At 31.8% G+C, this 26,249-nt stretch overlaps 1 protein-coding gene across 3 annotated transcripts in view; it reads right to left on the reverse strand.

Annotated features, from left to right (window-relative positions):
- Positions 1-26,249, reverse strand: part of LOC107371656 (nephrin) — a 76,473-nt gene that overhangs the window by 8,613 nt on the left and 41,611 nt on the right. Inside the window, exons 3-13 of one of the 3 annotated variants that reach the window (XM_015939800.3) lie at positions 16,257-16,378; positions 14,662-14,719; positions 14,170-14,322; positions 13,001-13,492; positions 11,962-12,173; positions 11,318-11,405; positions 10,273-10,569; positions 9,505-9,807; positions 8,369-8,647; positions 6,313-6,669; positions 184-882 (exon numbers count right to left, since the gene is read on the reverse strand). In XM_015939800.3, the coding sequence (XP_015795286.2) occupies positions 184-882; positions 6,313-6,669; positions 8,369-8,647; positions 9,505-9,807; positions 10,273-10,569; positions 11,318-11,405; positions 11,962-12,173; positions 13,001-13,492; positions 14,170-14,322; positions 14,662-14,719; positions 16,257-16,378 (3,060 nt within the window). The remainder of the gene's footprint in view (positions 1-183; positions 883-6,312; positions 6,670-8,368; positions 8,648-9,504; positions 9,808-10,272; positions 10,570-11,317; positions 11,406-11,961; positions 12,174-13,000; positions 13,493-14,169; positions 14,323-14,661; positions 14,720-16,256; positions 16,379-26,249) is intronic. The other 2 variants (XM_089269056.1, XM_015939802.3) reach the window with 2 other exon arrangements.

Here is a 26,249-nt window from a genome sequence, read left to right on the forward strand (position 1 = left end):
AATGAAGCAGAAATGCCAATTTGTAAAGTGTCAATCAAAAGAATGGACAAATTTTTCTCTTTGCCTTTCTTGTCAGAGAATTTCATTGCATCATGATAAATATTGAATCAAAATCAATTATGAATAATGAAGGTGGAAAAAAATAACGAGGAAAAGGTATAAATTGTGGATTCTTTTTCTTACCTTGAAGAGTTTTTCCTTTGACAATGTCATGAGTATATTTACTTTCTCCTAAGTCATTGTAAGCCATTACATTAAATGAATATTCAGTATTGTCTGATAATCCCTTGATAGTGTAGATGGTTGTATTGGAAGGATAAACATCCGAGTATTGAGCAGGTTCAGTTGAGATTGAACTTGACGCATCTGGAATAGACTGTGTGTTGGGTAAAGAGGCTGATGAAGTTGGGTTAGGCGATGGTAAAGTGGTTGACCCTGTAGCATCAACTTTTTGGTATCGAATGCGAAAAGACTGAGGCAAGCCACCGTCAAACCCAGGAATCCATTTCAATGTTACACTTGATGAGGTTCGGTTGACAACTTTCAATACCAAGGGTGGATCAGGCTGTGAGGTATGATTAAAGTGGACTGTAAGCCTGTTGATGCCAAGCTCATTACTGGCTACACAATCGTATGGACCGTAATCAGAGTTGGCTACTTCATTGATTATCAAGACACTTTGGTAGGTAATCAGGTTCAATTGTTCCGCTGGTTCAGTGTTATACTTAGTGTTGCCTGGTTTGTCCGAGATGATGGCCCCTTCACGTAGCCATTGGAACGTAATGTTGGGTGCTCCTTGAGCTCGACAAATCAGCTTACCCTTAGAGCCATTATCACTTGCAGATTTTGATAAAATGGGCGAATTAATAATTCGAGGTTTATCTGCAAGACATAATTTGAAAAATTAAACATTGAATCTTATCATCAAAGTAACCTATTACGTGAGCAATAAAGTCGTTTCAACTCTTATCAGTTTACCCTTTACCTACCAGTCATAGTTATGAAAAGTATTCAAATGTCAAGTTGCTTAAACTTTGAGTCAAAACTTATGAGACTGTTGGGACTTGAACTAATGAACCTTTACTCATTATTGTTATCGAGCTCAATAGAAGCTCTTCTTAATCATATCAATGTCTTGTTAAAATAATGCAAAATAACCTTATGATGCATTCAAATCTAACCTAACCCAACCTAACCTAACTTTGACTTAACCTAAGTGTGATAAAATAAGCAAACTCGTAGGTTAATCTAAAACCTAAGTTTTGATAATAATGCAAAATAACCAAATGAAACAGCGTCTGAGTATCAGTTCAAGAGTTTGTAAACACTTGACCTTAACTTATTTCAAAATGAAATGTTTATTGGAATCAAATCAAAACTTTACTCATTAAACTGACCAAACTTGTGAAGCAAATAATTGTTGGCCTATTAGTAGTTTATTATCACAAGAAAAGTAATCAAACGAGGTTGACCAATGTAATTATCGAGAAATTTTGGTCCCCATTCAAAGGGAAGAAATCGTTGCTTAATTTATCAACCATTATTACCATTTACATTGTGAAAATGTGCTGCATTTGTTGAATTCAAAGTAAAATTACATTTTTGTCCAAACTGTTAAGGGTCAGATTAGGGTCATTACTTGAATTGTTTTTTCACCACTTGCTTTTGACACTGTAAAAGGCTTGATATTTTTCGTGGTAAAAATAAATATATTAATAGAGTTTTTGTTTCGGGCAAGAAGAGAAAAAGGTTAAATACAATTGGAAAAGTTTGTTTTTTTTATCAAATTAAATTGTATTTTTCAACACAAAAGTTGTGCATTTACTTTCAAGTGAAACAGAAGAGGTTAATAATGAAAAGAGTTTAAATTGATTTTGCTGATTCTTTTACTGCATTTCAAATGATCCAAGTCAGGATAAAAAACTTTGCTTTTTAAACCTTTCATGATCAAAAATTGGCAGATAAAAAATGAACTCAATAGTTTGTCTACAAAATAATATTACTCTTTGCCCAACTTTAAGTTAAATTTCAACCAATCAAAAGCAATCATCATCATCATTCTGGTTATTGCATTTCCAAACCTTCCCCAATCTATAAGTTATTAGCATTATCAATTTGGAAACCTCAAAGGAATAAATATTAACTAAGAATGGAAATGAATTTACAGAAATTGGAGAAAAAGTTTTGCCTTCACTTTGCACCTTATTCAACTTTTTTTCATGCGACACTGTGTGAGGTTCATTTGATTAAAAGCCTTTTGATTGGCAATGAAATTTTTGGTCAACAGCAAAGAAACAAAACTTTGATTAACTGAACAACAGCAAAAGTTTTGGTTTCAAGGGTTTGACGTTGCTTAAAAGTTTCAACAATTTCAACATTCGAAGGCTTCAAGATGAATTCCCAAGGCATGATTTAACATTGTTACCCAATCCATTTATTAGATTACATTTATCATGACTAAAGTGGGAGAAGAAAGTAAAAGGTGAAAGCTTTTTTTCCTCTATTGCCATCTGATTTTTCAGTCGATTCTTTCATGATAAAGTAGCATGTCAATGAAAAGGTAAAAAAAAGGATCAATAGTGAGAATCGTTCGAAGTCAAAGTGTTGCCATTTTGTATTCAATTGAAAGGTGATATTTTGATACGTTTTTGCCTCTTCTTGTCGTCAGAGTGTCAAATGTGAAAACTATTTTTAGGTGTAAAACGTTTGCTGCTAATGATGCTGGGAATGATGATAAACAGAGAAAAGTTGAATATCGTTTCTGTTATCTTTTTTTCTCTTCTTCTTCTTCTTCTTCTTTGCCATTCTTCATTTGTCAATCAATGAAAATGTTTATTTACTTTACACACTTTGTATATGTACGTTGTGTCTGTGTGAGTTGAGAGTAGATAAGTTTAGGTGTCTTCACTTGACAAATGTGGGAAGGAAAAGAGAAACTTGGAGAAATCATGAAAATGAATGGAAAATGTTCAACACTCACTTTCTTTTCTTTAGTTGAAACACAATTCAAATATTCATTTTCTTTCTGTATTGTACAGTAAGTATAGTGACAAAAGTTCATTTGTAACTGTTTGTCAACTGAGGCAACTTGAAGGGCTCAACAATCAGTTCTGGAATTAGGAATGGATTGCAAGAAAAGATAAACATTTTTCTCTCCTTTCTTTCATGTTTAAATATTCAGTTGAAATTGCCTTTCCATTTTCAAGATGAAGAGGAAAAGAAATTGAAAAAATTCTAATTGAGAACAATTTTCAATCCATCTTGTATTCTTGTTTGAACAATCCAACAAATCAAATGCTATTAAATCCCTGATTCATTGCAATTGTTGTATAAGTTGCATAAGCCAAGCCTTATCAGAATCAGCTTTAATCATCAAAGGAATTAACTCGAAGCTAAAAATATTGATTCCAACCTTATCACATTTCGTTGGATTTTATCGACATTTAGTCTGAACTAATTCTACAACTGATTTGATTTTCCAGATGAAAATATTTTCCAACATGATTCAAGTGTCAACACTGTTAGTTAATATCTCACAAGGGAAGTGACCTTGCTTGTACGGTCATTTTCGATTTTTTTCGAGTTTATATTGTAGAGGACAAAAAATAATTAGACACGTATTTTTGCTTTTTTTACGCCGGCGCGCGGTTATTGATATTTAGGCACTTTTAATTAAAGATAGTAATGAATTCCAGTCACTGAGAAGCAAGTAAAACAATGAAAAACAGAAAAATGAAAAATCTTAATAAAAATTGTGAATCACTTTTCAGTGACTTCAATAGATTTCAATGCAATATCCTCACTTAAAAGTGCCTAAATATCAATAACCGCGCACCGGCGTAAAAAAAGCAAAAATACGTGTCTAATTATTTTTTGTCCTCTACAATATAAACTCGAAAAAAATCGAAAATGACCGTACAAGCAAGGTCACTTCCCTTGTCAGAGGTGCAAGTAAAAAATGTAGAACATTTGGTCGAAAATTTTATTCTACTTTGACTTTTTTCAAGGAAAACTGAATGCTTATTAGAAACTTTGCTCATCGAAATAGTTGAACATTTTTTTCTGACTTTGATGCAAAATAATCTAGTGAAAGATCGTCCATGACATCGTTCATTGAAGCAAACTTCTGAACCTGGAAAGCATAAATGTCTTAACTTCAAATGCAACTGCAATCTGATGAATCTTTACTTGGACTTTACCTCGAGATTAACCTTCACTTTTGACTTAATCTTTGTAAACATTCTTTTAATCATTTCTTATTCATCAGGTTCATTGATCGAAATTCAATTTGTTTGTTAATTTCATCTTAACTTGACCAGCAAGATTCTGAAGAAAATTAATTGGCGTCAATCTAATTGTGACCTTGTCTCATCTAATCAAACACAGTCAAGTAGTAGAAGAGCAAAACTGCAACCCAAAAAGAGTCAACAATTGTGATTCTGATTAGACAGTTAATCAATTGGAATTTTTCTCAGCCACCAAGTAATTGATTTTGATCGTCTCTTTTTTCAACCAACAACCTTAATCAAAAGTTGATAAAAGTCGAGTCCAAGATTAGCCAAATTATTGAGGTCAACAGTGATCATGCAAAGATAAAACATTTCAAGAAAAAAAAATTGATAAAGATTGCGATGAAAATGGGCTTAAATGAAGAAGCATGGAAAAAAGGTTTAAATGTTGAGTGTCAGGATGAAATTGAGTTGTATTGTCACAATGATAACCTCGGTTAACTTGTCAAACTCATCGAACCAAGGAATTAAGAGTAAATTCTGATGTCGAGTTTACTTGGAGTCAAAATAAACTTACAAACATTTTCTTGTTTCATACTATTTCTCTCATCATCATAGCTTTTTCCTTATCATGGATTCTGAAGAGATTTTTTTTCTTCTCAATATCTTCATGAGAAATAAAGTAAAAAAAAAGAAAAGCAAAGAAAAATTTATTACCAATGCAAGGTCAATTCATCTGAAGACATTCCAGCATTCCATGGAAGCAGAAAACTAATCAGCTTTGACTAAGTAAAAAGCCTTGAATAAGACAAAAAGATGAGAAGATCAAAGATGAAATCCGAAAGAGAAAAAAGAAATTGAGAAAAAAAAACATTTCTTCGTTTTCCTCATCTTTTTATTCTCATTTCTTATCCATCAATATTATCCAAATATGAATAAAATAATAACCATAAATGTAATGTTTTTTTTCTCGGTTTCATTCCTCTTCTTTTTCGCTCAAAGAACCATTGTTATTCTTGTTCATTATTAACGTCTTGAGTTTTTATTTCTTTCGTTTCTTTGCTGAAGATTCATTGAAACTGGAGCAACACCTAATGAGGAAAAGTGTGCAAAATCAAGTATTGATTGGTCAAAATGGTCAACCTTTTGCCATCAGTTGCAACTTGAATGGCTAAAAGTCACTCCCAGTTGAATAATATTGCACAGTTGTCTTATTGGTTCAATCATCATTTCTTGCATTTTTCAATTTTCTTGTTGAATCCTCGACTTCTAGAAGCTCACAGTTTACATGATATCATGGTTAATTGGTTGGCCACATTTCCGTTTCAATCAACTCTTTTCTTTTGCCTGTTTTACTCTTTATCCAATCATTTTTACGACTATCAAATAGCTCAGCTAATCTGATAAAACTGATTGACCTCAGTAGGTTTTACCAAATGTTCAACATGAAATTGTTGACTAAACAAGTTATCATGATAATGCGATTGCAAGCTACAATCAAAGTTGATCGATTCAAAGGTCAATCCATGTGAATTGCTTTCTACTGAAAGACTATAATTTCATTGGAAAAGTAGTCGTTGTTTCAGTTCTAAACAAGGAAAACATTCAATTGACAAAAAGGCCGGAAAGGGAAAACAAAAAATTCAACTTTTGAAAACCTTGAATCACTTAGTGTTAAGACTCCAGCTGTAACTTATTTTCAAGTGTTAGATCAAGTCGACTTTACTCAACAAAAAAGCCAATTTTTCGAGTTCCATCTCTTATCAGTTGTGGTTTGACGGTAGAAACGTTGAAACAATGTTTAGCTCTTGAGTGCCATAAAGTTGAACCTTTGTTAGTAAAGTTTCTCAAATACTTTAGTAACGACGATATATACTGACATTTTTTTGCAACATTATTTAGTGATATGTTTTGGTTAATCATGAAGATCATAACTCGACATATACTGAATATCGAGAAACAACAACTTTCAGAATAGTTTCTCATCAATGTTGCCTTTTGATGAATTGAGTTGAATCGACTTTTTTTGTCACAATAAAAATGCAAACGAATATTTTGTTAAAAAATGATTTTCACGACTTACGTTTGACAACCAAATTGGTGGTTGCTTTATCAGGTGATCCGATACCATTTGAAGCAAGGCACTCATAAGCTCCTGAATCTGATTCTGTGATGTTGAAAACGCTAAGAAAAGATCTATTTTCCTCTAAAGTAATTTTGAACCTTTCTTCATCCATGGAAATAAATTCATTGGGCAAAGTGGACGAAGAAAAGGTCGATTCAAGGCTATCATCCATCGAGTTTTCAATGTAATTTGGTTTTCGTTGCCATTTAATCAAGTCAGCGGTTATGGGATTGGCATCGACTGTACACTCAAGGTAAGCCGTTTTGCCCATCTCGACGAGCACAAGGTCACTTGTTTTGGTGATTGTTGCAGCATCTAAAAAAGAATCAAGAATAAAGTTCAGAAAACAAGTGAAAAAAAAGAAAATTACAAATGTTTGAATAGCGAATATTCGCGATTTCAATTGAATTTGACAGTTGACAGTTGATTAACTAAACAACAATGTTTTGAGGTAAGAATAATTTTTCCATTTCATGAGAAGAAAAAAAAATTGGAATGGACAAACTGTCCAAAAATGATTCACTTTGCTGATCGAGAAATGATCGAGTTTCAACTGTTGAAATGACCGTTGATGATGAATGAACTTTATGAAAAAGTAAAAAGTAACTTTTCCAAATCAAAAGGGAAACTCTTTTCGCTTCACTTTTCACCATTCTTTTCATGATAACTTGTGTTAACTCGATGTTGGCGATAACAAGATTTAAAGATCATCAATAACAAGTCAAGGTAAAGATGGATGAAAATGTATGAATCAATGAATTTAAATGAAGAGAGAATTGAAGGGTTTATAATTTAACTTTTTAATCTGAGGGTGAAATTTTTCCATTCTGATCATTCCATGGAGAAGAAATTTTCGATTCAAGGAATGATGAATAAAAGTAAATTTGATAACAGGATAAGCAGCATGAAGGTGAATGAAATTTGAAAGATAATGAGGCTTGATGAAGGGATAAAATGGAAGCTGATTGTTCATCATAATCATCATATTCAACAATCCATCAGAATATTGTTCATCATTCAACACTTCTTCACTTCTTACGCTCTCATGAGTTTCTGATAAACTCAAAGTGACTCTTTTTCGACACCAATTTTCTCATGAATTAATAGACTTCGATTCAGTCAACACAATCAAACCTAATCAAAATCATGACAAACTTCAACTTAAAATGAACAAACTTTGATTTAAAAAGAAAAGTTTCATTTTCCAAATGAGAAACTCAGTCCAAAGAAGAAACTTTTACATGCAAAGCTCAGGATAATCTTTCGTCTAAACAATTTTTCGAAATTCAAAGTTTCAATATTTTTTCTTTTCTTTTTTCAAAAAGAATTAAAATTGCACAAAATATGAGAAAATGTTGAATGTCAAAATATAAGACGATTGGGATTACATTTTCAAACACTTTTTGTGGTTCCAATAATGAGTCAAGATTGCGATTGCAACAGTAAAATCTCTCAAAGGAACCACTTGACCAGTTTCTTATTCCACTTTCAACTCGATTTTGGTCAATCTTTTCTTGCAATACTTTTCTCAATAAACTTTTTATTCCTCACTATTTGATAATAATAATGAAAAAAACGGCGAAAAAAGATTTTCTCTTTTGTTTCATTTGCTCTCATCTTGCCAGTTGCTTCTTCATCTTTTGCCTTCCATTACTCAAAATGTTGCTTATCAGGGGAACACTTATCACCATTTATTTCCTTTTGTATAATGATTCTGTCCATGAAACTATTGATCTTTTCTTCTTTTCCCATCTCAATCTTGATCATTCATCTCACTTGCAACCAATACAACTTCAACAATTGAACACTTCAATTTTTAAACCTCTTTTCTTTTAGCCAAGTGTTACCTTTTTCTTGCGACTTTTGCAAACTCTTTACACTTGCAATTGAAAATTGTTTCAATAAACAAAACTCACAAGCCAATCAACTGGTCAACTGTCGTGGAAATGTGCAAAGTTGAGAAAATGAAAATTCATTTTCGATTCTTTCTTGCATTTGCTTTTGTCCAACTTACATTTGATATTCAATTTAAAAGGCAATTTGGTGGTTCCTTGTGAGTTGGAGGCTTCAATCAAGTACGAACCCGAGTCTTGTCTTAGAACGGACGTTATATTGAGAATTGGTCCATCAGTGTAAAATCGAGTTGCATCGAGTTCGCCATTACCATTGATTCGATGCCATTTGTATTTAATGTTGGACGGGTTACCTCGAGCTGTTAGGTTGATGGAAGCTTCACTACCTTCAACCAACTCAAAGGAAGCCAATGGTTCAGATGAGATAAATTCAGGTTTAACTAAAGGCAAATGGAAAAAGAAAAAGAGAAAAATGTCAAAAATTGTTCCTCAATTCATAGATATCTTTTTATTTCTGGGAGTAAAGCAAGTTGACAGTAAAAATTGACATGTTGAGGGACGTCAACAGAAGAAGACGAAACGAAGAGAAAAGGGAAGCAAAAAAACAAAAGGAAAATGAAACGATATATAAAAATCATAGTAATCAAGTTACAACAATTGTCAATAAATCAAAAGCACACCAAGCCACATCAAGCAAAAAGATTAACTCAATGTACTGATGGTGAAGGAAAGGGAGAAGTAAAGAGTGAAAAGAAAATCAAATAATCTGAGAAGAGATTTTTTGGGTGTTTTTTTGATGAAATGGGTTGAACAAGCAAACAGAAAACAAACAACGAAAACAGAAGCAAAATGAGATGAAAAATAATTTTGTTTACAAGTTTTTTTACCCCAAAATGGAAGGAGAAAGAAGAGAGAAAAGAAAAGGTTGAAAATTGAAATGAAATAGAATCAATTATGGAATGAAATTGATATTAAAAAGCAGTTTTTGTTTGAAACATTTTCAGCAGCACAGTCAATAGAAGGAGAAGAAAGCGGAAAACAATTTGAATGGAAATGCAAAAGAAGAAAGAAAATGCAAAAAAACGAAAAAAAGAGTTTCACAGATTATTAAATTATATTTGAAGGTTGAGTTGAAACAATTAAAATGATGAAAATGGAAATAAAAGCAATTGGAACAACATTGAGTTTGCGAATTTTGAGATTTCTCAGGTTTTGCAAAAGTTTTTGCAGTCTTGATCTTTGCAAGAGATTTGTGCGCTTCTCTGCAATTTTTGAATCAGATTGCGATTCCACTTACAGAGGACGTTTAAGGTTAAAGCGTCGTGAACACTTTGATCTAATAGTTTGTTTATTGCTTGACAAGTGAAAATGGATCCATCATCGGATGAGGTTACATTCATTTTGAGAACATTTTTAGTCGATTTACCGCCAAACGACGAATCAATTGTACTATTAACATGACCGGGCAACAGTTGACCGTTTCTCCACCAGACCACCTCAGAAGCCGGATTAGAGGATTCAGTTTCACATATCAGGTCAACTTTATTGCCTGCCTTTGGTCGAGCAGGTCGTGATTTTATTTTTACTTTGGATGGAGCAACTAGCAATGTAGCAATTTACGTTGAAACATTACAGGTTATCATTATGATTATTATGTTGATCATAATTCATTGATTGAAAGCATTCAGTGAGGGAAAGAAGAAGAGGAAAGATGCAAAGTTAGTCGACAGAATTATTAGTTTTGGAAAATGTTTTCCAATTGTCTTTAGAGTTGATCATTTCTAGCTAACATAAATCACGAAACGAAAGCTAACAGCTAAGCTTGTAATTGTGTTTTTTGATAACTTAATTGTTGTGTTTACTTTGAGAATCACGAATTAACAATTCAATTATGAAAATGGTTCTAATCAATGGTTGATAAAATTTCAAATTTTCTGCAAAATTAACAAAATTTAAATTAACTTTTTTCTTTTTTTTTCTTTTTTTCTAATTAACTTTTTTTCCCTTCTTACAGTAGTTCAACTTTAAAGTTTGGCTTCTGCGTTTTTCCAGCAAATATACTCACAGTAAACTTTCAATTTAACGGAAGCTTCAAGAGGTTCTTTTGAAGCGGCATTTGATGCTTCACAACGGTATATCGCACCATTGTCTGAATCGGTTACAACTAATGTCAACTCGGATGAAACTCCGTTTACTGTTGATGTTACCGTCCAACCTGAGGTAATCTCTTCTTTACCCTTGAACCATTTAAGGTCAGCTAATGGGTTACCTCCTTGAGATTCACAAGTGAACCGTTTAACTGTGCCCGAGTGAAGAGATTGAGACTCGTCGTAACCAACGATTGAAGGGTTAAAAGGTGCATCTAGCAAGCACCAAATAACGAAATGGGTTTAGAGTAGTTTTTGATTAGTAAAGTCAGTCAGGGTTAGCAGAAGAGAGAAAAGAGATTAAACAGATAAAATGATTGAAAAGGTTTGGTTTTTGATTAAAGGTTAATCACAGAATCATTATCATGTCTAAAGTTTAGATTGAATGGCGATAAGAGACAATTTAAATCAAGTTTAGCCTTTAACCATGAGACACCCAAAAAAGTGCAATTATGCACCTTGGAATGGAATGAGAAGAGAAAAAAAATGTTCTCCAAAACTCAAACTTCGACACTTAACCTTTCAGAATTTCCTTTGATGTGCAATTATTCTCATTAGATATTGCATTGTCCATAAACTTGCCCAACTTCAGAATTTATTCAATTTCTAATTAGTATTCAATGCTTAGAGCTATTTCTTGATCAGTTGTTCAATCAACAAGTTGAAGTAAATTTGCAAGAAAAGTTGACAAGAAACAAAAGTAAAACAACAGCTTACGGCTGAATATGAACACTGAATATTGAATGGAGTAAACAAGAAATGAGAGAAAAACATTTTCACGAAATTGTGTGAACCAAAATGGAAAAAGAAACAAAATGTTGAAACAAGAATTTTGACCAGACGAACTTGGGAAAAGAAAAGAAAAATTTGCAACGAAAATTGAATTTGAACATTTCGATGAAAATGTCAAGATATTCCTTGTTGTCTAGCAAAGGTTGATATTGTTTGATAATCAATACTTACATAAAATACTCAAGGCGTGTGATGCTGGCACTGTTTTATCAAGAGCTTGATTAACAGCAAAACATGAAAAGGTTTTCATGCTTCGTTCCTAGGAAATGGAGAGAAGAAAAAAATTAATCATGAATTTGTAAGCAAAGGTTCAAATATTTGCTCAATAATATTTGGAATAAAAATGAAGAAAATGATGAAAAAAATGAATTCAAACAAAATTATTAAACATTGTTTTTCATTTTCATTCAACACTTTGGATTAAAATACTTTTTGATTGCAATTGTTTACTAATTTAGTCTTGTCCTGACAACTGGTTTTAATTAAATTTCAATGTTTAATTTGATAATCATTTGATGAAACACGAAAAAACAAATGTTATCAATCAAAGTGCCTGTCAACATTTTACTCTGAAATGGTGAACAGTTAATTCTGTCAGTTATTCATTGGATTACAATTAGTACATTGAAATGAAACAGTTTGTGGCTTTCATGTTAAGAGGGAAAAACGCCTGAAAATTGGTTGATATTTGTTTAGTAAAATTTTTTATCCCAAGAACTGATTGATAAAGGTTTACTGGAAATTGAAAGTTTTTTTCTCTCTCTCGCCTTTTGATTGGCATTTGGATTAGAGTTGAGCTTTTATTTTCAACTTACTGTTGATAATATTGGTAAAGTTATGTTGGTTGTTGTTATATAACCTCCTTTGGAGTGAGATTTATAAATATTTTCAGTTCTAATTGTTCGTCCATCTATTGACCAGCTTAACTCAGAGGGCGGATTGGATGCATCAGTTTTACAAATCATTGTAACATTATCACCAGCTTTGGCCTCATCTGGACCCACAATTGTAACCTTGGAAGGAGCAACTATATAATATCATTTTCGTGAGGGTTTCACGGGAAAGAAAGGTGAACAAGAAGAAGGGAGGAAAAAGAAGAAGAGAAAAAATTAAAGTTGCTTGAATAGAGAATAACAATGGATGATGGGGAGAGATGAAAATGACCCATAGAAATCAATGAATCAAGTGAGTAGATGAAACAGGTAGAAAGAGAGGAAAAAGAAATAATCATGATTATCAGAGAGAAAAGTTATGATGCTGATGATAATGATGATAATAATGATGATAATGAGCATTATTATTCACATTATTTTTCTTGTATTATGGTTTGATAATAATGGTGATAGTGGTAGTTGGTAAGTTACAGAAGATGAATGAGGATGAAACTCCAATTAATATGTGTATACATGTGTGTGAGTAATCATGAATTTCAAGTTATCATGTTTTTAAAATTTACCGCTGCACGATTGGCCATTGTTGCCAACATCCTCAACCTGTGCTGCAAGTTTAACATAATGATCAAGTTAGTGAATGGCCTAAACCAGTCTTGGCCTAACCTAAGAAGCAGACTGGATCCGTCAACTTTAAGCTACTTCTTATGCTACTTGTTTGGCTACTTGTAAATTGAGATTTGGCTTCTTCTCTGGTCAAGAGACCAGCTTTGGGTTTTGCATTGAGTTGATTTTTTTTGCGAAAATAAACTTCACGAAATTTCTTTTCTCTTTCAATTTTTTTCTTACAAAAGAAGTTTTTTTTCACTTTATCATGATTCTTAGGGAAATTGATGAAAGTGGTTTTTTGAGATGGAAATGGGTCAATTGGGTGGAGAATGTTTTCGCGAGAAAAGTTACTCACATTGAACGGATAGGGTTACTGAGGTAGTCATTGGAGTTGGGTTTATTGGAGTTTTTGATTCACAGGTCAACTTGGCATTGTTGTGCTCTGGTTTTACGGTAAATATGTATTCATTGACAGACTCTCGACCGGCATAAGAGTCGAATGAAAAGTCTACTTGTTCATCATCTTTATACCAAACCAGTTGAGCCAGTGGATTGCCACCTCTTGATCGACAGCGTAACTTTAATGTATCGCCACTGCGAACAGCTTTACCTGTAGAATAGCCCAAAATTTCGGGTGGACCGGGTGGATAGAGTACTGACATGGAGACGGTTGAACGTAAGGGATTGGATAAGGCTGGATGTGAAGCTGAACAAGAATATGTAACACCATTATCTTCCGAGTGTAAATTGAGCAACAACTGAGATTTGGTTGCAGTAATTTGATCACTTGAGCTTCCTTCATTTAAAGATGATGTTACAGTTAAGACACTTTGATTTGGAAGGTTATCTGTAGATGAGTGTTAAAAAATGGTTCAATTTCATTTCGAGAAACAAAACATGAAAAACATGAGCGAAACACGAAAAAAGTCAAGTTAGTCAATTAAGAAAAGCAATTTGATAACAACAAAAATTATCATTCATTCAAATTACTACTGAATTTAAGTATATCAGAATCAACATCAATTTTCATTTCGATTTTTCTCATTAAAACGAAGTTTATCAATTAAAAAGCAATTTGAAAAGTTTCAATTCAGGTTAACCACAAACACACGAAAAGGCAAAAAATTGATAAAAGAGAAAATTGAAAGAGAATTGAAACTGAAATAATTTGGTGGAAAATATCGGTTACTAGAAATCGTGAGTAGCACCCAGTTACCATGAATATGATGATAATTAGCGTTCAACATTTGTTAACAAGAACATGGCGAAAGCGGCAAGATAATAATATCAAGGTGGAGATATCAGGTTGAGTAATAGCGACAGGTAAATATACAAAAGGTAAATTGAGAGAAACCCAAAAGAAAATCGTGATTCTGATAATTTCCGGAATCACAGGGCGGAGTTGATAAGGAGAGAGAGTGATTCATGAAACTTACTGGAATCTTGATGTAAACCAAGTTTTGGCCTTTTTAATGTTCGCTTACATTCAACTTGTTTTTTCATTATTGATCAAGGTTAACTTACCCGTTTTAAGCTCAATATCTTTGCGAAACCATTTAATCTTAGCAGCAGGTTTGCCTCCATAAACTAGACAGGTAAGGGTAACCTTTTCACCTTCCCTGATCTCAACAGCCGAACCATTGGTGTGCCCATTAATTTCAATCTTTTTTGGTTTAACTGCAGTGGGTTGAATGAGGGAACAAGAAAAAAATGTTTTCATTTTTCTGTTTAACCTCTCAATTTATTTTTGCAATTTTATTTCACATCAACTTGGCCAATTTCATCAAATGACCAAATCGACTTTTGTCTCTGGTCATTGGTCAATGAAATGCCCTCCAGTTGTTTGAGGTGAAATATTAAACATTTGTTTTTATCGAGTTATTATTTACTATTCAACTGTTTGGGTTTCAAGTTTGGTTTATACTTGGGTTTGGGTAAAATTGAAAATTTATCATTTCTCTTCTGTTGTTGATTAAATTTTCAATTCAACTTTTTACTTTAATTTTTGATACTTACGTAAAACTGTTAGCCTGCTATTGGCTCTGATTGCTTTATTATTGGTGGCTGGGCCAACCTGGAAAAGAGGAGAAATGTTGATCAATGAAAATTGAAATTTATCAAAATTACAGTTTAAGGTAAAGGAGAGGGAACATGAGATTGGCAAATGAAAAAGTATTGATAATTTGCTGTTGGTAAATAAAGGTTATTGACAGAGCTGAAGGGAAACTCAAACCTGAAACTCAATTTAGAAATAAATTGATAAAAAATCGAAAGATTGTTGATTTAATTAAAAGTTAATTGCGCATAAAAATTGCTAACAATTGATCTGTGTATCAATGACAAGATTTCAAATTGTTTTAAACGAACATCCAAACTCGAATTTTTCTCATCATTTCCTATTTCAAACTCTGGCCACAATTTAAAACTCGAAATTATATTTTTCTTTGTCTGTGATTATTCAACATTTCATTTCTCATTCTTTTTACTTTTTCTTAGCATTTAAGTAATCATGAAATTACTTGCTTCTCATGTAAAACTTATGAAGTTAATCTGAATTTGTTGGAAACCTTTTAAGTTAAACAAGTTAAGGCAAGTTCTGATATTGATTTGAGCAAATTTCATTTTTCTCAAGTTCTACGAGTTTTGAATGAATCCAGATCTTTTCATTTTTTGGATGAATCACTATCGCTTCCTGATTTTAAAATGAACATTTTTCCAAATCATTTAAAGATAAACTTAACAACTTAAATGAGCGTTTCAGTTAACAAGTAAAACTTAATTGGTTTATCAAAGAGTTACTCAACCTGTTGAAGAGGCGTTTCACTTCATTAGCTTTCCATGATTAAATTGTATCGATTATTTGATCAACTGTTGATTGAAAAAGAATTCAGATTCTGATGAAAATTTCAACTAAACTCTTCCCAGTCCTTAATCAATCGGTATGATTAGAACAAGCTTTCTTTACTCTCGAATTTGTTCTAGAATTTTGTAAAACTCATTCTCAATATTTGGTTGATTTTATCATAAATCGGTACAATCATGATATTCGCCCATTGTTTTGCCAAATTTCCATTCATTAGTAATTCATTAGCTATCAATGGTGTTTGAGCTAACTTTCATCATTAATCACACGTTTCAACTGATGGATTTCAGACAAATCTTGATAATGCTCATAATCATGTAAAATATTGTTAAAAGATATTCGTTGAAATGAACCTTCAACTTGAACCTTTTGGATTAGTCAAGACGAACATTCTCCTGACAATTTTTGTCTGGTTCAACAGTTTTTTCATTATTCCCTATTATCCATCTTCTTACAGAGCAGAACAAAAAAGTCCCATGAAATAATCAATAGAATGAGATAAAATTTGAATGAAAAATAATCAAAGCAAAATTTAGGGAAGAGAAAAGAAGAAGCAAGAAAAATGAAATGCATGAAAGGGCCAAAGAGAAGGAAAAATGAAGCGCAAAGAAGCAGAAAAGAGTTTCCCTTAACCAAAGCCAGAATTTACCATGATAATGATAAATGGCAAGATGGAGCTCAAAAAGAATCTCATGAATAATAGAAGCAAAAAGACAATAATTATCGTAATAAAGGTTCATCAACTCACCTGACATTGATATTCACCGTCATCATCAATTGAAGCTCGTTCAATCTTTAAATTATGTACACCTTCACTTGGATTACCATCCATTCGATATCGAGGGTAACCTGGAATTGATCTATCGAAACCTAAAAAATCGAAGAAAAGAAAAATTAAAATTCGAAAAAATGGAAAAGTTCATTTTCCAAGAGTCGACCAAAAACCGCAGAAAAGCGCAAAAACCCAAAGTTTAGTCATCAATCATAGCTAAACATCAATTATTAACACAAATCATTACATATTCAAGTCTTTCTTTGAATCGTTATTCAATTTATAAGTTGATAGAAAAGAAGAAAACATTAATTTCAAATCAAGGCATTTCCCAACTTTTCATGAAAAATTGCCTTTATCATGAAAATTCATTAATCTGGAGAAAAAAGTTCTCTTTTTTTCGCCTTTTCCCATTACTTTCCAATAACATTAATTGACATGGAAATGTTGCTATTATTGTTATTAAAACTTTTACTTGCCTCGACTCACGATGAATAACAATTGAAACGTTTCAATTTGTCTCTGAGTCTTTCATACCTTTCATTGCCGGTGAAATATTATCTTTATATTGAGCTTTCCAACAATCAAATAACAGTTAAATTTGTCACTGAATCACAAACAAAAAACCAAAAAGTAAATCAATTTTTGAAACTTTTCTCCCTTTTCCCTTCTTCATTCACATTCTTTGCGTCTTTTTACTTTCCATACTATCAATCCCTTGACAGTTTTATTCAACTCTTTTTTGCCATGAAAATTTATTATTTCCATTTTTCTTTTATTTGTTCAAAAACTAGATTCCATTTGAGCCAAATATCAATTCTGTTATGATTTATGAAACACAAAGTAACAAGGAGGGAAAAAAAGTTGAGAGAAGGAGCAGAAAAGTGAAAAAAAACAAAAACATATTTACTCAATTTTTACCTTTTACATTGTACTTTTTGTTCATCTTATTGAATCACAAAACTCGAAAGCAATTACAATTAATTTCAAAAGAAAAGTTGAGGTAAAGTTCAATATTGATTCATGATTATTTAATGGGAAAAGTTTGCAAATTCAAATTCTATGCATTTATTGAAAAAATGATTGTCGAAATTATAATTGATAAATGGTTTCGTTGGTTGAATGAAAAGTCGACATTTTCGAGTTTATTGACTTTGATCGAGTTTCTTCAATTGTAACTCTTTGCTAATTACATGATCAAATGTCTACTCGAACAATTAGTCAACTTGAATATGTCTATGAAGGTTAATCGTTGTTACCAATTGATGAATGACGAATTTCAAGTTTTGGTAAATTCAATGAGAATTGGGTTCAAAGGTGAGGGAAATTAGTTTAATTTAATTATTTCGTTGAATTGATTTCACTTTTTCTTCGTTTTCTTTTTTTTCTTGTTTGTTTCACTTCTGTTGTCCTGTGTCATTGTACTTGGGTTTGGTTAGGTGATGAACCATGGAACAACTGATTTAATCTTTGAAACAGAAGAAGAGCTCGAATGAGAGTAAACATTGTCTTGTCCCTTTGTCAAGAGACGACAAACTGACCTGGTTCATTCGGTTAACTGAACTGAATCAAGACAACTGGAGAGTGATTATCGTGAAATGAAGAAAAAAATAGAAGAAAAAAAAGTGAAACAAAGGTTCGTTGGTTGCGAGTTGAACATGACAGAGGGAATATTGGTCAACTTGTAAAGTGTTGAAAAGTGTTGAAATGAACGAAATGTTGATCCATTACAGGTTGACATCTTGAAAGATGAACATGAATTTTCAACTTTTACTTTTACTTGTTATCATTCCCATCTGTTGGACACAATCATCATCAGATCAACAGCAAAGTCCATCATCACTTTCATCATCTGTTAAACCCATTCAAAATGATTTGACCATTTTATTGACGGATAAACCCATTAAAAGTGTTCGTAAAGGTGAAAATCAAAAGGTTAAAAATACCGATTTCGATGAAGATAAAAGTGCGCCAAGTAAAAATGGATTTAAACGTTTGGTTAGCTCTTCTTCATCGAAAGGTTTGACCGATTCACGGTTCACTGGAATAAGACAGACTAAAATTACCGACAATCTGAGTGAATACAAGTTGCTCCATCATGGTCATCTTGGTGGACCTTCAGAACCAACTCAGATTGGTTTCAAAAACTCGGCCGATCAAGGTAAACGAACTTGGAGTTCAAAGTACCAAAATGATTCAAAGTTTCGAGATGATTCCCCAATGAATCGGATTCATCGGCAAAACCATCAACTCAGACAGTATGGATCATCTTTACGAAAGCGTTTCAATAATTCGAGAAAAGGACAGAATCGCTGGATCAGTTCAAAGGAGCAAAAGAAGAAGCTTCAAGCTGACGAAGAAGACGAGGAAGAGGAAGAAGAAGAAGAAGTGAAGAAAAAACCCAAAAAGATAAAAGTCAAAAAACAGATCTCAGGTAATAGAAACACTCAAAGTTCCTAAAGTTTCCAAAATAACTATTTTCGAACCCGAAATCCTAACCTCAAGTCTTTCAAAATTTTCGACAAAAACAAAAAATTGATTTCTTTATTGAGAACTGTCATCTTTCGAAGATTTTTTCCGAAATTTTCTTTGAAAGTTCCAAACTCCTTGAATTTCTAAACTTGAAATTCTTAAAATTGCTGCGAAGTTCAATACTGAATTTGAAAGATACGAAAACTTGAAAAAGAATTTACAGAATTTTGGAAAATTTTGTGACTTCATGAAAAGATCCTTATTTTTATTTTGCTTCCATTTTGGAAATTCTGACAAATGTAGAATTATTCAGAAATTAATTTTATTTTCTTTCTTTTCAGGCAAAAAATTCAATCCCAATAAACATTATCAGAATTTTGGTTACCTCAAGTCAAATGGAATGAAAAAAGGTAACCAGGGAAAGTCTAAACCGAAGAAGGATAAAGTTCATATAATATTATTGACTCGATAATTTCCATGAAAAAGAAAAGTAAAACTTTTCAAAATTAAGTGATATTTATATATTTATAACCATTGTTGCCGTTTCCATGTTTGGAGATTAAAATAACTCAGAATAAAAAAAAAGTTGTTCATCGTTCAACTCATTAAAGTTTAGAACAAAAGAAATTGATTGAAAAGTATAAACATGATTGAACTCATGAGAATTTCAACTTTTATCCAATTCAACATTGATGAATGTTTTACATGGATAGTTTGACTGAAATGGCCAAAGGGAATGAACTCGATAAACTTTGTAACCAAAGAAAAACAAAGTTGAGAATTAAATTTTAAAGCAAATTTAAAAGGTAAGGAAACTCAACAAATTTACATTCATATTCAATTTTTTATCGGTCAAAGTTGCTACAGAGGGGCAATCCGATCAAAACAATTAATGAAATAAAAATTTCAATTAGATTAAAAACTGATAAGAAGTTAATCTAATTTTCACAAAAATTTAATCTGAAGAATGTCCACCATGAAAAATTTTTTAATTAACGACAGGCGCATGACCTAAATGTTGTTAAATTGGTTGATCGGATCTTTGTAAATTAGTGACGTCACAAATTATTGAAATTTTATCTAATCTTATCTTTACAAACATTTTTAGTCTAATTTTGAACTACATTTCTTGTTGATCGGATTGCCCCAGAATAAAATTTCTATTCAAAATTCAGGGAAATCTGTAAATTTGTTTTTTATTCAACCTCAACCTTTACATTTGCATTTGAAAATCACTTTTGTTTGAATAGCAAAATCAATCGAATCGACATTTAAAAGATTAACACTTCATAAGATGCTTGACGAATGAATTTGAAAATTGCGAGAAAAAAGAATTAGAAGAAAAATTTGAATTTCTCTTTTCTAATTCAGTATTTTCTTCTTTTTCCATGATTGACAGAGTTTGCTGGCTTATCATTTTACTTTCATTCAAAGATGTTTCCCATCAGATTCATGTCAAACTCGAAAAGTAGGAAAAGTTTCGAAATGAGTTTTTACAGTTGCAACTCGAAAGATGATGAGCCAGGAAAACCTCAATTGAAGAGCAAAATTTTTTCTCAAAAAATTGAATTTGATATGAAATTTTTTTCTTCCAATAACAAAGTTTCTCTGTTTACTCCATCAAATTGAGTAACTCGGCTGTTCATCACTTATCATGCTCATCATGACCATTGAAAGGGAAAAAGAATCATTTTTTGGGTTCAACTTTTTCTCTTTCGGTCAACTTTTAATTATCATTTGGAAACTGGAAAAAGTTTCATTTGTTCAACTTGCAAATGAACATGGAGAAAAGGTTGACTCTGTTTCAACCTTCATCAATCATAGAGTTGGGCGTGAAGAAAATAAATTATCATTGGTTTTTTTATTACAAAAATTATCACAATTCTTTGCTTCACATGATTGTCAACTTGAAAATTGAGATCAACGAACACTCCATGAAATATTAATGGGCATTAATGGTTGAATCTGAAATGAGTTGCAAAATGCAAGAGTAAAATGTTCGAGAGAGAGAGAAAAAAAATTGACAGAATTTGGTAAAAAAAGAAGAAGAAAAGGAAACGGAAAAGCCTCTTGATTGACTTGCATCAACAGTAAGATGAAAGTGACAGAAGGCTCAACGAAAAGAAGAAAAGTTCAACTTGAAAGGTTAAGATTGATGATGAAATTATACTGATTAAGAGCAACTTGTTGGTCAGTTTCAGTTTCAAACGGCAATCCCATTGGAAGAATGAGATTTCAACTTTTCAAATGTTGCTCTAATCACAATTGGAATCACGCTAATCAAACGTTTGACTCTTGTTTTTACTCTGTTATTGATTGTTTGGCGAAATAAAATATCTTTAATTTGAAGCAACATTTTCATTTGTTAAATCTCTTTTTACTTCTTGTTCACAGCGTTAAACTATTGATTGTCTTTCATGAAATGATTTGATTGTTGAAAGTGTAAATCTTTCTTCTTCTTCTTCTTCTTTTACTGTTCAGAAGCTTTACGAAATGATTAGATGATGAAGATGAAAATGATAATGATGATGGGCAATCAAAGTTGATCTTACAAGCTCTTTTACTGTTCATCTCTACATCATTATTGGCTAGAGATTTGTTCATCAACAGCCATTATCCTTATGGAGGCCGATTAATTCCAACTTTTTTTTCTTCAACTTTTCCCATTCTTTTTGGCCAATCTTTTCATCTTTCATCTTTTTTCTTGAAAAATTTTTCATTCTCTTTCCCGTTTTCACCTCATTCCAACATGATTTGCTCATCACCAGTCAACACCTATTATTGATTGATTTTCAATCCTATCAACTTTACTCTTTTTGCATTCATCTGTCAACATTTGATGAATACTTTTGCTTTCATGGAACTTAATTTTTCAGATTAATTTTTAATTTCAACTAAATTTTCAACGCAATTTTGATTTTTCTCTGCAAATTTTATTAGACAGTTTTGACTAGCTTTTGTTTAGTGTTGAGATGAAACTTTGGAATTGAGTTTTTCTTTTGTTTTTAGATTTCGTTTCGACTTTGGCTGATCAAGTTTCTGATTTATTTTTTGGAATCGATTCCTTTTCTGTTTTTTGCTCCTTACATCGTTCTTTTCATTGAATTGTTTCTGATGAAAAGTTACTTTGGGATTGTTATTGGAATAACAGGGTTTTTATTAATAACACTAATAAGATATTGAGTGAAACGATGAAAGAAAGTCAAATGAGAAAAGAAAACATTTTTTCCTTTTTTTGTTTCTTTACTTTTCCTCGTTACTCTTTTGTGCTCAATGAATGCTGGGTTTGCTAGCTCAAGGAAAGAGAAGGCGAAAAATTGAAAAGAATCAGAGTCTCATGGGATTTAACATGTATATAACTTTGAATACAAGTAAAGGTTAAGGTCACATTTGGAATTGATAGGATTTTGTTCATCTTCCTTTAACATCGAGTCTTGTGAGTGTTGGTATTGATTGGAAAGAAATGAATTATGAGAAAGGCTGCGAGAGAAAAGAAGAGGAAAATGAATCTTTTTTTGGTCAGAACTTTTTTTCCTCTTCTTGCGCCTTTCTTGTTCTTCTTCCTTTCAGTTGTAATTGAGCAAAAGATGCTCAATTCTAGACGACATTGAACCCTGGATATGGAACAGAAAACATCATGAGAGGAAGCAAATTAAAGAGCAAGAAAAAGGTAGAAGCAAAACAAGAAGAGAAAAAAAGAAACTTAGAGACTAATTTGGAATGGAAAAGGTTGATTTAAATCTGGAATGAAAATGATTTCTAATCACAATGTTCGTCTATCCAAATTGAAAGAGAATTGAGCAAAATTCAGAGAATGGAAAAGAAAGTTTAATGAATAGAGTAAACTCGATGGCAAAGAATATGATGAGACATGATGTTCAGAGAAGTGTAAATATTGAACTGGAATAAAAAAAGTGATTCTAATGCAATTTCTTCTTTTGCAGAGAAAAGATAAAAAAGAAACTTTACTGTGGTCAGATGATGATGTTAAAGGATAAAGTGAGAGATGAAATTAGAGAATGTGAATTTTAAAGGAAAATGTGTAAACTGAACAATTTCATCGCTCGTCATCATCAATTCCCTGTTATTTTCAAGCTACTTATTTGATTAAAGTAAACAGAGGAAAGTGGTGAAAGGAAGAAAGCATAAAAAAAAGTTATCCAAAGAAAAAAAAAAGATTAACTGGGAGTGAACTTGCTTTTAATTGAATAACCAACAGAGTTGAGTTGATGAAGCTTTGAGCAAAAAGGATAAGAGTGAAACTGAGAAGAGATAATGATGGAAACAATGGAAATGTCATTAAAACAGAGAGTTTTCTGTTTGCAGGGGAAAAGAAGAGAATCGAGATGATGAAGGAAAGAAGAAAAAAGGTCTTAAGGAGAAACATAAAAAACGCATTCTTGAGATGATTTTACAGGGTGACCAGATGAGATGCTATAAAAAGACTTAACCTTTTCTGATGGAAGCTTCAAGTTGACGAAAAAAAGAGCAATGATGAGAATCATGTGATATCAAGAAAAGTAAACATTTTTGTGTCGACTAAAGATGGAATCTATAAAAAGATGAAAATTGAGGAAAAATGATGAACATGGAAAAGTGAATAATGAAAAGATTCATTGTCTTGTTGGATCGAGTCTTGAATAATGAATGGTCTTAAGACAATGTTTCATAAGCAACACTTAACAGCTCAAATTAGGCGCAAGTTTGTTTAATATCAACACTATTTAACCATGCAAACATATTGTTGATGAAAATGATGACGATGCTAATTATGATTCTTATTATCAGAATAATTATGGCGACAGCGAAGTAAAAACTCTTTTTTTCTTCTGTTGTTTGTTTTGCTTGTTGTAATTTCAATTTTGCAACTTTCAAATTGAATCTAATTGTTCAAATCTGATTGACATTGAAGATGATTATTCTGTTCACATAACTGAACTTTTTCTTCTTCTTCTTTACTCATTTTGTTGCTTCTTTTTCTTGACTCTTTTGACTTTATCAAAACTTTCCCAGCATCTTTTATTGAATCTTTTTTTCTCTCTCTTTCATTTCTTTACTCACTCTTGGCTTGTTTCATCTTCTTCTTCTTCTTCCTTTCATTGTTGTCATCTTCGTTTTCTTGCTACTCTTAGACTCCTATCCTAAGACATCTTTTTTATGTTACAATTCAATGGAAGATGATTGTTATGAAATTTTTGTACATTATCGTACAAATGTCAACTTGATTGAGAAAAATTATTCTCTCGTGAAATGAACAAACAGGGAAGGAAGAAATTTCAACAGACTGATTGTCATAAACAGAATCAATGGTTCCATCAGTTGAATTTAACAAGAAATCAGGTGATAACAAGATAACTGTTTATCTTGACAAATTAAATTTTCGTTTTCGATGCAACATTTGCAAAACCCAAATCACCATCATTTAGCAAAACGTTTTTAGTGAAAGGATAAGTCATTGCCAATGGGCGAAGCTGAATCGAAGTGCTAAGTATTGATTCGATCGATTTTTCGTCACTCGAATCACTATCATAAGCACTTTCAATGCACGGCTTATATCAGAAATAGTTTGGCTTTTTGGGTTATATGCTGATATGCCAACGTGTCAACGTGTTGATTCGATTAAAATTTTTGCCTTTTTACACAAACTTGAGATTTGTCAGGTTTGTAGTTCTAATGAATAGAAATTTGATTTTGTCTTTACAATGGGTTCGTTGTTACTTGGCGCTGCTCTTGAACATTTCTTGACTAAATTTTTGTGGTTCATTATATTGAAATTGAAACTCTTGAAAACATGATCTTTTTTCATTAACTTTCACCTCTCTTCAAGTTTCAAGAAAAACTTAGTTATTTTTACGTTTTCTTGACTTGACTTTTTTTCCCTCTCAACTTTACATTCATTGTTTCTACTTTTCAACTTAATCAACCGTACAAAACCACAATTTAGCTGCTTTTTACACATCAACATCTTCCTCATCATCATCTAATCTTCAATTGATTCCTTTGTTTTCCATTGGTAAATCTCATGATTGTCATGTACACATCTAAATATAACTGGAATCAACACCAATCTTTGTGAGTAAATCTGGCAAAGCAAAAAAGGATGAACAACAGAAGAAAAAAAAGTTGACATTTTTTGTTGTTTCAATGAATGACAAACACAAAGAAAAAGGAAAAAGAAGAAACTTAAAAGAAAACTTTCTACTTGAACTGATGAAATTCAAGAGTAAAAATACAATCAAATGAAAAGTGCAAACATGAAATGATTCAGATGAAGATCAAGAAAATCTTAGAAGACGAGAAGAGAAAAGTTTAAAACTTTTCCATCAAAATGTGAATCTCATTTGCAACAATTTTCCGATGAATAACATGATTCGACTAGAATGATAATATTGCAATTAGATTGATTGTAACTGTTCATTTTGCGACATTTTTTTCTATCATTTTTTTCTCTTCTCTTTTCAGGACAAAATTAATTGTTTGATAAATTGAATTACATTTTCATGGGTTGACATTGTTCAAAGTGTCAACAACATGAAAATCAACTTTTTGTGATTCCCTTTTTTTCTCGCTCCATCTTACTGTTTTATATTCACTTATATTCAACATTTTTTTGGTTCACTCTCATTCAATTAGTTATGATTTATGTTCAACTTGTTGTTGGTTCAACTCGCCAATTCTGAAGAAACTGAACTTCTCTCTTCACAATCTACAATTTCACTTGTCACTCGATGCACTTTCTTAATATTTCAAAGGCGTAAAACATTTCAACATGAAAATGCGAGTAAATGAAGAAAACTGAAAATACTGAAAATAGTGAATCAAGAAATTAATTTTTCCATCAAAGAAGTACTCGTTTCATTGCAACATGAAACAGAAGTAAATGAAAATTGAGTAAAAAAGTGACTTTTTCTTTTCGATTGAGGAATCATTTTTTATCGATTCGAGTTTCACTGTCAGTTAAATTTAGCTTATTCGTGTAAATATCATTTTAATCGTTCGACTAAAGCGTTTCATGTTTTATACATTTTTCTTTGTGGTTCAACCGATTAAAAAACAATCAAACTTTGGCTTTCAGTTTTGCTCCTCTTTTGTCCACATTTGCAAATCGAAATTATTTTTTGTCTTTTTTGTTGAAACTTTACCCAAAATTACAGTTTAAATTATTGCTTTGGAAAAGGTGAAATGTTTGAAAAGATTATTCTTAAATGGCAGAAAATGTCGACTTTTGATTTTGTTTGATTAAGTGTAGGCTGTGAACTCACGTTGAACAGCTTTTTGCAATCCATTTGAATCGAAATTTACTTTTCAAGTAATATTTTTCTTCTTCTTCTCTTCATGAAAAATAACGCAATTGATTGGTTCAATTTCAACGTGAACAAAATTAGCTCTATTCATGTATGTATTCATGTATCACTTCACTATTAACTATTTGTTTACCTTATTTTTTGGGTTTGTTTAGGTTTAGAGTAAATTGAGATTTACTTTTTTTTACCTTCC

This window comes from Tetranychus urticae, chromosome 3 (assembly GCF_039701765.1).
Source record: "Tetranychus urticae isolate SD_2017Ah chromosome 3, NJAU_TeUrti_SD_1.0, whole genome shotgun sequence".
NCBI classification, from domain to species: Eukaryota; Metazoa; Arthropoda; class Arachnida; order Trombidiformes; family Tetranychidae; genus Tetranychus; species Tetranychus urticae.